Genomic DNA, 13,462 nt, shown 5'->3' on the forward strand with positions numbered 1-13,462 from the left:
ATAACATACAACTGCCAGACCTGTTGTAGTCTGTCTGTGTAGGTCTGGAGGGGGACTGTTAACCACTGCCATCAATTGGAGGCCTTAGCCCTGCCTTTCTTTATGGTCATCTACACCTGTCCTGTTGGTTGAGGCTGGTGGTGGGTATGTTTCCCTCACCGACATGCATGTGTGTGTCCTATGGACACACATTTGGGCCACCACATGTACTGCAGTGGGATTTGTCACTGCCTACTTTGTTGACACCAGTATTTGTTAGAGATTTCATGCTGCCCATATAGGTGTCCACTTTTTGCTGCCATCCCATTCATCCACCCAATTCCCTTGCATGCTCATGCCCGTACCATAGATACAACTATCAGAACATACTACTCCATTCAGCAATTGATAGGAAGAGTGACTTACCTTGTGGCTGTGCTAGTATTAAGGATGGTGCTGGAGGGCTGACTATGTTGGATGCACATAGTACACTGCCTATACATGGTAAAGCACAGGTAGTGTCATGTTTGGCATCCCTTTTACTGTATGTGCGAGTCAGAGAGAGGTGTCATTCCCTGGGTCCCTACCATGTCAGTGTGTGTGCTATGCATTGCCTCTTTGCCAAAGCCTGGGCATACTGGGCATGCCTCCTTCTGCCTACATGGGCATGCTCAGGTTGTTTCTCCTCTGAGTCCCTATGTGCCTGTGATGGCCTTGGCAATGGTGGGGGGCTGTGTGGCCTTGCTCCGTGCTGTTCCTGCTGCAGCTGTTTCCGCAGGATTATATTGTGTAGCATGGCACATGCTATGAACATTTGTGTACATGTAGCTGGAGAGTACTGCAAGGCTCCACTGGATATGTCCAGGCAGCGGAACCATGACTTGAGCATCCCAAACACACACTCTATTATGATTCTGGTATGTGCGTGTGCCTCATTATGGAGTTCTTGTTCTGTCTGTGTGTGCATTTCTGATGGGTGTCATCAGCAATGGTTCCAGTGCGTAACCAGCATACCCCACTAGGTGGCCATATGGGATGTCCCCACTGACAAATGACTGGTACAGGTGTGTCATATGCCAGATGTGGGAGTCGTGATAGCTTCCAGGGCTGCCAGCACACACTTTCAAGATAATGCCCTGGGCATCGCACACGACCTGGCAGTTGATGGAGGGGAAGCCCTTGCAGTTTATGTAGATCCTACCCCACTCACCGGGTGATGCATTGATGTGTATGTGCATGCAGTCTATAGCACCCACTACCTCAGGGTATTCTGCTATTTGGTGGAAGAGACAATGCCGCACAGGTGTTGAGGAAATATATGTGCTCACTGGCATGTGCTGACATGGCATCCAGGAACTGGTGGAGTACCCTGGATGCTGATGCCTGTGAGATCCCCATGATATCCCCAGTTGCCTTTTGGAAGGTACCTGTGGCTAGTATTTTTAAGCCTACACATACCTTGGTATCCACTGGGGTGGGTTCCTCTCTGTTGGTTCTGTGTGTGAGGCGTGGCCGGCGCAGCTCAGCAGTTTGTTGTAGAATGCCCCAGTCCACCCTATAATGCTCCACTATCTCCAGCTCATGTAGCCCCTGGTAGGTTACCCTGGGTCTGTACACTCTTCTTCTCACTGTAGTTTGGTCATCAGCGTTTACATCCTCATCACCCTCAGCCTCTTGCACTTATTGATGTATGAGAGCAACAGCAGCCCCTAACATTTTGTTAGTTTTGTCAGGTAAAATTTTCCTGTCTGTGTACACTGGTGGTGTAGAGCTTGTGGGAAAAACCAGACTGGAAGGTGTTTGCATAATTTATAGTAGTGTGCTAGGCTGTTCCATATGTAATTGGCTGATTCTGATGCATTTCACCTGCCAGCTATGCTAGTTCTCCTTGATTGCTTTCCTACTGCTGTTTGCCCTTCCCATTGCCTTCCCATTTAAACCCCGAGGTGTGGTGTGCATACCCAGTGCTCAGATGTGATCAGAGCTGCTATTTCTTTTCTTTTTTTTTTTTTTAAACCCATTGCGCGGCACACACAACCGTTTAGGCAATGTAAACACTGCTAGGCAGCCTCAGACACACACCCTTCCTTAGCTGGGCTTAGCTAAGGGCAAACACAGGCCACAGAACTTCAATAAGCTTACAGCATGCATGACACTCCCCCTTATGAGGTCATCTACCTCTTATACTTATACAATGGTGTTGCTGCACCTACACGGTTGGGTGCAAGCTAACAATTATTATTTTATAATTTTGCAACTATTTCTCATGCCAATGGCCATATATTTGGCCATTGGCATGGCTACTACATTGAATACATGCTTGCTTTGAAGCCGTCATGCCTCCATTTTGTAATTTGCAGAAATGTATTCGGTTAGTAATCATATACATTTCTGCAGGTTACACTATTCCTGCACAGATGCCTACCTGCTTCCTGGATCACTAATTCACCTCATTTGCATGGTTTTCACCAGCAAATGAGGTAATTAGCATATAGCAGTGGTGTCCATGCAGGAATAGTGTAGGAGTGCCTGTGCACATCCCGGGACCTCGTTCCTGGATCGCTTGTCAGCCATATTGCGTGCAGCAGCTCTTGCGCTATTACTGCACACCATGCAGAGCTTGCTGAATCAGAGGAAAGTCTTTTTGATTAATTGCATTCACCTTTAGTCAGCTTGTTTAGATGGGAACAAAAGAACAGAACATAGCACTCAGCTAACACTGAACATTTATTTGCTAAAGGAAAAATGTTCATAAAAATGTGGTCTCTCATTAAAAAAGTCACTTAATAAAAAAAAAAATAAAATGTCATAGATTAAGCCATGGGCATTAATCCAGACATTCACTTATGCAAAAGTAAAAGAAAACATTTTAATTTATATATATATATATATATATATATATATATATATATATAGTCCCCTTCACATGGTCGACATTTCAGAGATCAGATGATATGACATTTCAAAGATCAGAGGCTGAGACCATATGATCGACATTCGAAATGTATAGTGCAGAATGTAAAGATTTCCATCTTCCGCACTTTAGTGCGATCTCGAAGTTAGTATATTTAAGTTACGGGGATTGTGGGTGGCAGAGACCCCCATGGGGGGTGTGGGGGGTGTAGCCTTCTGCTAGCAGTGTGAATGTAAGTTATTGTTGTGTTTTTTTTTATTACATGGTCGACATTTTGAATGTCGATCATATGGTCTCGACCATATGGTCTTTGACATTCTGAAATGTTGACCATGTGAAGTAGACCCATATATATATATATATATATATATATATATATATATATATATATATATGTGTATCCAGGTCAGTACATCGACAAGTGAGAAGATCGACATCCACTTCTCCAACACGAAAACACCGACGCATGAAATAATCGAAACTGCAAATCACAGACATTTAACAGGTAACAGGTTTAAATTTCGCTAATCATGCCTACCATGTTTTAGTAAGTGTGGTTTGCAGTTTCGATTATTTCATGTGTCGGTGTTTTCGTGTCGGAGAAGTGGATGTCGATCTTCTCACTTGTCGATGTACTGACCTGGATCCATATATATATATATATATATATATAAATATATATATATAGATATATATATATATATATATATATATATATATATATATATATATATATGTATAGTAATATATATATATATATATATATATATATATATATATATATATATATATATATATAAATATATATATATATATATATATATAGTAATATATATATAATAAGTATATATATATATATATATATATATATATATATATTACTATATTATATTATATTATATTATATTATATTATATTATATTACACCACATTCCCACCCAACAGCCTAAGATTACAGCCCATTAACTCAGACATGCTCTTGTTTAGTCCTTCTTTTCTTTTTATGTTGTAATGACTACATTTCCTAAAACTAAAAAAGAAAAAAAAGCACATGTTTACTTTAGTATCTTTATCACACATGACAATCAGTAAAATGCTTCACTATATAATGTGCAATTGATATCATGAAAAGCTTTATACAAATATTGTTAAGAACAAAAGTGTTTTAATTACAGTTACTTACTCTTTTTTTTTCTTTTTAGTGTCCTTCCAAACATCAGTGACATGAAATAGGGCACATACCTGTCAGACCCCCAAAAGTTTAACAAAGTAAAAAAAAATCCAATTTTTCTCAGCCTCTTCTTGTAAAGCCATAGTTCACAAATATGATTGATGCTTTATAGTCTCACATTTATTCAGCAAGATCAGCATTGCTGTTCTTCTTCTTGTTCATCTCCATCTGCCTACCCCATACTTTGGTTCAAGTCCAAGGTTTTCCAGATTCTTCTAGCCCACTCCTGTGCTTTTTTCTGTCTCTTAAGCATTTCCTTTGGAACATTGGAAAAGGTTTCATTGGCAAAGTCTCTCTATGAGCTTCATTGTCAAAAGAATGAGAAGTAGATTCCCCTTCTGTTCAACTTTTGTATTTCCTCCTTAACCTGCTCTGCATAAAAAAAGGACTTTGATCCTCCAGGAAAGAAACATATTCTGAAGGCAGCTGGATTCAGCAGCTTGAATCTCACACCTGCCTCTTGACATTAATTGATTGCCGGGATAATTTTGTTTCTTTTCTGCTTGGTATACAATGAATAATCATTTTCCATAAATACTCTACTGTCTCTAGTTTTTAGTATTTTACCTTTATGCCACAGTTTTGTCAGAATCAACTTTTTCTTCTGGTAAGATTGCATCTTTACTAATACAGGTCTTGGCTGCTTTCTCATGGCCAGATTTGGAGCATGCACACAATGTGCCCTTTCAATTAACAAATCCTGCTATGGAATACCAGTCTAGTTACTTATTTGTGCTGTCATAAATGTAATACAGTCTGATCCTTCCATAATCTGTGGTACAGCAGAAATTCTCATTTTTTCTGTGTGCTTTGTCCTCTAACTCTACCATTTTTTGAAACAGCTCATCTTGAGCAGTCTCATAGTCAACCTTTTCTTCATTTCAACCTTTGATTTTTTTCAGTTTATTCAGTTCATCTGAATAGATGTTTTAAGGCTTTTTCCATTTTTCTAGCTTTGTGTTATTGGAATTGATATACTTCTTCAGTGTTTCATTAATTGTAATCATTTCTGAGCATGTTTGACTTATTTTTCCTCTAATATAGATTCACTACAAGGCACTAATAGCAATCTCCAAAAGCCATTACTGCTCTGGTAACTCCCTGTATTCTAGCAACATTGCCAAATACTTGAAACTCTCTACCACTACAAACCAGGGTACAACCTAAAAAAAAACATCTTCAAAAAACAGCTTATTTCCCACCTAAATAACTTCTGCACATGCAATTGCCTAGCACCTGGCTGACATATCCTAACATCTTTCCCCTACCCACTATCCAACCTCATCCTTAAAACTCCCACAGATGCACTATACTTATTACCACATGTTACTTACCAACTCACTGCTGTCCACTCCCCACTGTCCCATCTATACCCACTAACACTCCCCTAGAGTAAGTTGAAAAGCTTTCCCTAAAAATGCCAATGAACCTCATATGAACTTGTGTATATTTTTCTCCTTAACAAACTGGCTAGTATTTTTAGTTTTTTCTTTTTTCTCTTATCTTCATTACATCTTCAAGATTATCTCTACTAAACATAATGTATGAACAACAACCACATTACTACCTGCTATACTTTTAATTGTGTGTCTAAGCCACTATGCTTATGTAAATATCTTATGCAATCATATGTTATCTGCTATATTTTATAACTGTATGTGTAAACCACAATGCTCATGTAAATATCTTATATATAGTATGTTAGTAATTGTTTCTGGAGCTTTTCTCCCCCGGGCCTCAGCTGAAAACAGACAGTTCTGTCCAGTCGGACCTCCCCGTAAACAAATGTAAAATAAATAAAAAAAAAAAAAAAAAAATTACTGGAAGCCATCTCTTGTACCAAAGCTAGATCATGAACTGCTTTTTGCTGAATAGCTGCAGGCTTATTCTCAGTCAGTGTTTTCTCTTTACCTTTTCTAGTTGATTTTCTTTCAGGCTGTCTAAGTTTATTCTTTGCTGGCATCCAGACAGTGCATGTATTAGCCAGCAACTTTATTTTACTAAAACACGCAGAATTACTGGCTCTTATCTCTCAGTTTCTTTTTTCACATTGGTAGAACTGAAATTAAGCTGTCGATCAGTGTGCAGTCATCTTGGAAAGCCTAAAATAAACTGCCTATCAACTAGAATGGCATTTTGTTTAATATTAGTTAATATAAAAAAGTCACTTAACCAGATGTTGCTCCTGAGTCAAGCCTTGAACAGGACTGTGTGTCCAGTTGACCTACCTGGTTAATGAATGGATATTATTATTAAACAGGCAATCTAGTTGGAACAAGTGGATGTACCAGTTGAAAGGATATTCTTTTCTGTGTCCTTTGCCACCCTTTATGTTATTGACCATCAAGTCACCCCTATTAGACTTGAGCCTATTTGTTTTATAGAGATGAGAAAGTCCTGTCAGATCCCTTACGGTGAGAGCACTCCAAAGAACCATCATTCCAGGCAGGCATCAAGGTGTTCGGTTTTCTTGCCAGCATTCTGGCAATGAGTGTACTTTTGTGAAAGGCTTAACCCCTCCCTTGAGTGGTTACATGGGCACATATGCCATTGTAGGGACTACCTATGCTCCTCGATTAATTTACACTTGATACCCCGAATGGACAGCACCACACTGACTAGGGTGGTCATGCTTATATTATCTCTGCACTGACCCTGCTCTTGTACCATTTCTGCCTTCCATCAGTGACTGTGATGGGAATGGCAGCATGGGCTGGTTGGAATTCACTCACTTCTCTCTTGGAATAGACATGCCTATCTTCTCAGCCTGTGTCATAATGTGCCTGAGCTCCTAATTGAACTCTGGTCACTGGAACCCTAGTCATGGCTTTAGCCCTCTACACCACCAGTGATGTTACCCTGCTGAAAGGATGTTTATATGATATGAAAATATATTGTTTCACAGTCAGAGTAGTAGTTGCATAGAATGGGTTTCCTGATTAAGTTGTGGACTCCATTCTAGTGGTGGAACTCAGGGGTACACTGAATACATACAAACTAATTCTAGTTGGGTATAGAAGGAAGTTGGATATTTGTTGACAAACCGCTGGAGCTTATTCACTGGGTAGGGTTATTGGCAAGCCAGGTGGGACAGGTGGTCCTTAATCTGTCAATATTTTCCGTTTCTCTGATGTATTGTTTGTATTATAATAGTCATCTGATACCCAGTTTTTCAAAATGACAGAGAGAAAGATAGAGAGATAGAGAGAGAGAGAGAGAGAGAGAGAGAGAGTGTGTGTGTGTGTGTGTGTGTGTGTGTGTGTGTGTGTGTGTGTGTGTGTGTGTGTGTGTATCTGAGTGTGTGTGTGTGTGTATCTGTGTGTGTGTGTTTGTGTCTGTCTGTCCATCTGGTGTGCAGTAGGATAAATACAAAGTAAATCATAGCTTAACTTCACCTATCATCAAGGAACAGATCAACTACTATAAATTAATAATTTAGTTCATTGAATGTATCCATAGTAAAAGTATATGTTGGAGTACTACAGATAATGCAATACTAAAGCTCTGTTTTATATGCAGATGAAAATAATCCTAGTCATTAGAACGATGACACTTATTTATGCTATGGAATACCAGTCCAGTTACTTATTTGTGCTGTCATAATAGTAATACAGTCTGATCTTTCCATTATCTGTGGTACAGCAGACATTCTTTTTTTTTCTGTGTGCTTTGTCCTCTAACTACCATTTTTTGAAACAGCTCATCTTGAGCAGTCTCATAGTCAACCTTTTCTTCATTTCAACCTTTGATTTTTTCAGTTTTATCAGTTCATCTGAATAGCTGTTTTAAGGCTTTTTCCATTTTTCCAGCTTTTTGTTATTGGAATTAATATACTCCTTCAGTGTTTCATTAATTGTAATCAGCTCTGAGCATGTTTGACTTATTTTTCCTCTAATATAGATTCACTACAAGGCACTAATAGCTATCTCCAAAAGCCATTACAGCTCTGGTAACTCCCTGTATTCTAGCAACATTGCCAAAGACTTGAAACTCTCTACAACTACAAACCAGGGTACACCCTAACAAAAAACATCTTCAAAAAACAGCTTATTTCCCACCTAAACAACTTCTGGACATGCAATTGTCTAGCACCTGGCTGACATATCCTAACACCTTTCCCCTACCCACTATCCAACCTCATCTTTAAAACTCCCACAGATGCACTATACTTATTATCACACGTTACTTACCAACTCACTGCTGTCCACTCCCAACTGTCCCATCTATACCCACTAACTCTCCCACAGAGCAAGTTGAAAAGCTTTCCCTAAAAATGTCAATGAACCTCATATGAACTTGTGTATATTCTTCTCCTTTGACAAACTGGCTAGTATTTTTAGTTTTTTCTTTCTTCTCTTATCTTCATTACATCTTCAAGATTATCTCTGCTAAACATAATGTATGAACAACAACCACATTACTACCTGCTATACTTTTAATTGTGTGTCTAAACCACTATGTTTATGTAAATATCTTATGCAATCATATGCTATCTGCTATATTTTATAACTGTATGTGTAAACCACAATGCTCATGTAAATATCTTATCTATAGTATGTTAGTAATTGTTTCTGGAGCTTTTCTCCCCCGGGCCTCCGCTGAAAACAGACAGTTCTGTCCAGTCTGACCACCTCGGTAAACAAATGTAAAATAAATAAATAAATAAATAAATAAATAAATAAAAAATAAATTATTGGAAGCCATCTCTTGTACCAAAGCTGGATCATGAACTGCTTTTTGCTGAATAGTTGCAGGCTTATTCTCAGTCAATGTTTTCTCTTTACCTTTTCTAGTTGATTTTCTTTCAGGCTGTCTAAGTTTATTCTTTGCTGGCATCCAGACAGTGTGTGTACCAGCCAGCAACTTTATTTTACTAAAACAGGCAGAATTACTGGCTCTTATCTGTCAGTTTCTTTTTTCACATTGGGAGAACTGAAATTAAGCTGTCGATCAGTGTGCAGTCATCTTGGAAAGCCTGAAATAAACTGCCTGTCAACTAGAATTGCATTTTATTTAATATCAGTTAATATAAAAAAGTCACTTAACCAGATGTTGCTCCTGAGTCAAGCCTGGAATAGGACTGTGTGTCCAGTGGACCTACCTGGTTAACAAATGTGTATTATTATTAAACAGGCAACCTAGTTGGAACAAGTGGTTGTACCAGTTGAAAGGATATTCTTTTCTGTGTCCTTTTCCACCCTTTATGTTATTGACCATCAAGTCACCCCTATTAGACTTGAGCCTATTTGTTTTATAGAGATGAGAAAGTCCTGTCAGATCCCTTACGGTGAGAGCACTCCAAAGAACCGTCATTCCAGGCAGGCATCAGGGTGTTCGGTTTTCTTGCCAGCATTCTGGCAATAAAAGTGTGCTTTTGTGAAGGGCCTAACCCCTCCCTTGAGTGTTGACATGGGCACCTATGTCATTGTAGGGACTACCTATGCTCCTCGATCAGTTTACACTTGATACCCCGTATGGACAGCACAACCACTGACTAGGGTGGTCATGCTTATATTATCTCTGTATTCACCTTGCTCTTGTACCATTTCTGTCCTCCACCAGTGACTGTGATGGGAATGGCAGCATGGGCTGGTTGGAATTCATTCACTTCTCTCTCAGAATGGACATGCCTATCTTCTTAGCCTGTGTCATAAAGTGCCTGAGCTGCTAATTGAACTCTGGTCACTGGAACCTTAGTCATGGCTTTAGCCCTCTACACCACCAGTGATGTTACCCTGCTGAAAGGATATTTATATGATATGAAAATATATTGTTTCATAGTCAGAGTAGTAGATGCATAGAATGGGTTTCCTGATTAAGTTGTGGACTCCATTCTAGTGGTGGAACTCAGGAGTACACTGGATACATGCAAACTAATTCTAGTTGGGTACAGAAGGAAGTTGGATATTTGTTGACAAACAGCTGGAGCTTATCCACTGGGTAGGGTTATTGGCAAGCCAGGTGGGACAGGTGGTCCTTAATCTGTAAATATTTTCCATTTCTCTGATGTAACTAGTTGTTTGTATTATAATAGTCATCTGATACCCAGTTTTTCAAAATGAGAGAGAGAAAGAGAGAGAGATAAATAGAGAGAGAGAGAGTGTGTGTGTGTGTGTGTGTGTGTGTGTGTGTGTGTGTGTGTGTGTGTGTGTGTGTGTGTGTGTGTGTGTTTGTGTCTGTGTGTGTGTTTGTGTCTGTCTGTCCATCTGGTGTGCAGTAGAATAAATACAAAGTAAATCATGGCTTAACTTCACCTATCATCAAGGAACAGATCAACTACTATAAATTAATAGTTTAGTTCATTGAAATGTATCCATAGTAAAAGTACATGTTGGAGTACTACAAACAATGCAATACAAAAGCTCTGTTTTATATGCAGATGAAAATAATTCTAGCCATTAGAAAAATTACACCTATTTAGAATTTGATTCATAGTCAAGTACTGTATACTTTTGACAAGGTCAGTGCAAAGGTTTGCATTTCTGACCAAGAGATAATACCCTACCAGAACTGTGACAGGGGTTGTAAAGGTATGTGAAGCTATAATCAATGTTTTACAACCCATTTCTGTGAAAATAATTGTACATGGTAATGCTCATTGTAAGACAGCACTAAAACGTAACATTTTATCAGCTTGAAAACTGGTATGGTTGAATTTGGTTTCTTACTCTGAAACTATAAATATTACAGCAGTGTGCTTCTTGTTAAAACACAAATATTGTAAATATTGCATCTACTTGTTCTGCTGTTTGTTAACAAAGATACTTTGTATTTTGTTTAATAAAAGATTGAATTCAGAACAATGTATAATCCGTCATGACCTTTTCATTTGATTATTTGAATTTTCTGTTGTACTGTTGTAGTTCTTATTTGTACACTTGCCTTTAGACAGGTCTTGTGTTGAAAGGCTTGTAGCAAAGCTAAAATCATAAAGCAGGCTTTTCTTTCTTTAGTGATCTTCTAAGTACTGTGCTGATACTTTGTTGATTCTGTTTGTTATATGTTTTTTTAGGTCTGGATGAATTCGGCATCGCCCTTTTTACTCTGATGACAGTGATGACTGGAATTGCTGATTTAGTATTTTTAGAAGAGATATTCTACATCTATAATAAACTCCCGTCTTCCAAGCGAGCCATCTTAATGTGGATCAATGGAGCAGGCCCTGTAAGTGGAACAGCTCATGGACTGATACTCATGTACTTGCAGTACTGTTCATTTTTAAAGTTAATTTTAAACTTAATTTTCTTTTTAATTTTTCTTTTATTCAGCTGATTGCTTCCACATCATGTATTGGGATGTGGGTACCTCGTGCAACGATGTTCACTGACTTTACAGCTGCAGTGTAAGTACTACAGATCATTTAGAGTAAAGGTCAAGAGAGTGAACTGACGTTGTCCATATCAAAATGCAGCATGTAACAATCACTAGGATGTGGTGGCTGCATGGTTTAGGGAAAGGGTACTATAGGATTACTCTGTAGAAATAATGTGTGTTATTGTGTAAAATGCGAAAAAGGGGTTGAGGATGGATGGCTAGATTGACCAAGATAATCCAAATGTTTTTACCCAGAGTTAAATGACGTGTCAGTTATAGCATTTCCAGATGAGAGACGTTTACAGAGGTGCAGCAACTTGGATTCACTAAACTTTGTAATATTTCTTGTTTGTTGATGACAAGTAAGATGTGCCTATGCAAAAAAAAAATTTTTTGGAGTGTTGATGCCTTTTGTTTTATAGTGTTACTTTTAATCTGAACAACAGGCTGATACTGACCACATGTAATAAAATGGATACTCCCTCTCTCTTTCTCTCTCAGCAGATTCTCTGCTTAGCATTTTATGCAAAATAATAGATGAGGTGTTATTTGTACTTCAGTGCCATTTTAAAAGAGTGAAGTTATGGCCTACAACAGCAGCAAGTACAGGAAAGATGAGTTTGCATTTTGTTAAGTGACTGTAATTTCTTTACATTATAATAGGTGGAGATTGAATTCTGCCACATTAGCACTCCCCTTGAAATGGCTGTTACCAAAGGATGAGGGTCATTCTTTAGGCAGCATTTGTTGGGCAGTCACCAAATCAGTCAGTTAAAGCAACTGTGCCAATGCCTGCTGATTCACCCACTGTGTGTAACGTAGAAAGCTAAGTACAATTTGCGGTATGTAAATGCTGCATACCAAATGCTGATGCTAAATGAGACACAGAAGGGTATGGGGAAGTTAGGGAAGTTGGTAATGGGAAAGGGGAACTGGCATAGTAAAAATACAGGACAGTAGCAAGCCATATAAAATGGGGTTGAAGATTGGCATAATGGTTAAGGTGTTTGCCCACAAACACAAAGTACAGAGTTTGATTCTCACCTTTAAAAGTGAAATTGGCTAAGAATAAAATAGCCCACAAAAGCAGTTAACCTAGTACTTACCTGTAAATCTAAAAATGTAAAATTTCAGAATAATGAAGTACAGGATGATGGGGGCAGAATAAAAAGTGCTTGGGAACTAGAATAATCAAATTTGGGGAAAAGAGGAATAGAAAAGCTACAGTGGACAGCTGGAGAAGGTCAATGTGAGGGAGAAAGAGAGTGTTTCATATTAGCCATATTTAATAGACGATCATTATTTTGCTATTATGCAGTCTTTAAATGATATCTGTAGTCACGTAAAGGAGCACTGCATCATTCAGCTTATAATAGCTGAAATTTTCATTTAACTCATTCACTCAGTAACAGCTCAGAAATCCTGGCTGTGAACTTCCTTATATGGAAAATGGTGCATCATGAGGAATTTATCAGAGAATCAATTTGTAAAACCATACTTAAAACAAATGTTCATAACTCTTGAACTGTGACAGCTATGCAAAAAAGAATATAAATGCAAACATGTTTCAGCACACATAGATCTTTACTATGGTACTAGTGTTGGTATTTCATCTCATATGTTATTTTTATCTATGACTATTGCAAATTTTATATATATTTTTGATATATTTTTGAAAATAAGTGAAACTGTCTCAGCAACCAAGTGATATCTTTTGTATATTTCTGATTTGTCTGGATATTAGCTTCAAAATTAAATCTTAGCCAACATTTTGGCATGTTTGCTTACTGAAATATTGACACAAGTATGATAAATATCATAGTTCCCATAATATGAGAAATAAATTGTTATATCCTAGTAGTTGTAGTAGTTTGTCACTGTATGCTAATGGGTAATTTATCTGGAATGATGTCAGCTTCAAAATCATACCTTGTGCATTGTGTTGTCATAGAAAGCTACAAAAATGTATGAAAAATGTCATTTTAATAGTCTGAAGCATAAACTATTATATTTCTGCAAATAGA

At 38.0% G+C, this 13,462-nt stretch overlaps 1 protein-coding gene across 1 annotated transcript in view; it reads left to right on the forward strand.

Moving 5' to 3' along the window:
- Positions 1-13,462, forward strand: part of LOC122802610 (organic solute transporter subunit alpha-like) — a 427,706-nt gene that overhangs the window by 149,684 nt on the left and 264,560 nt on the right. The window contains exons 2-3 of the mRNA XM_044072299.1: positions 11,137-11,288; positions 11,393-11,466. Coding sequence (XP_043928234.1) covers positions 11,137-11,288; positions 11,393-11,466 — 226 coding nt within the window. The remainder of the gene's footprint in view (positions 1-11,136; positions 11,289-11,392; positions 11,467-13,462) is intronic.

Source organism: Protopterus annectens, chromosome 5.part0 (assembly GCF_019279795.1).
Source record: "Protopterus annectens isolate FY-2018-M chromosome 5.part0, PAN1.0, whole genome shotgun sequence".
NCBI classification, from domain to species: Eukaryota; Metazoa; Chordata; order Ceratodontiformes; family Protopteridae; genus Protopterus; species Protopterus annectens.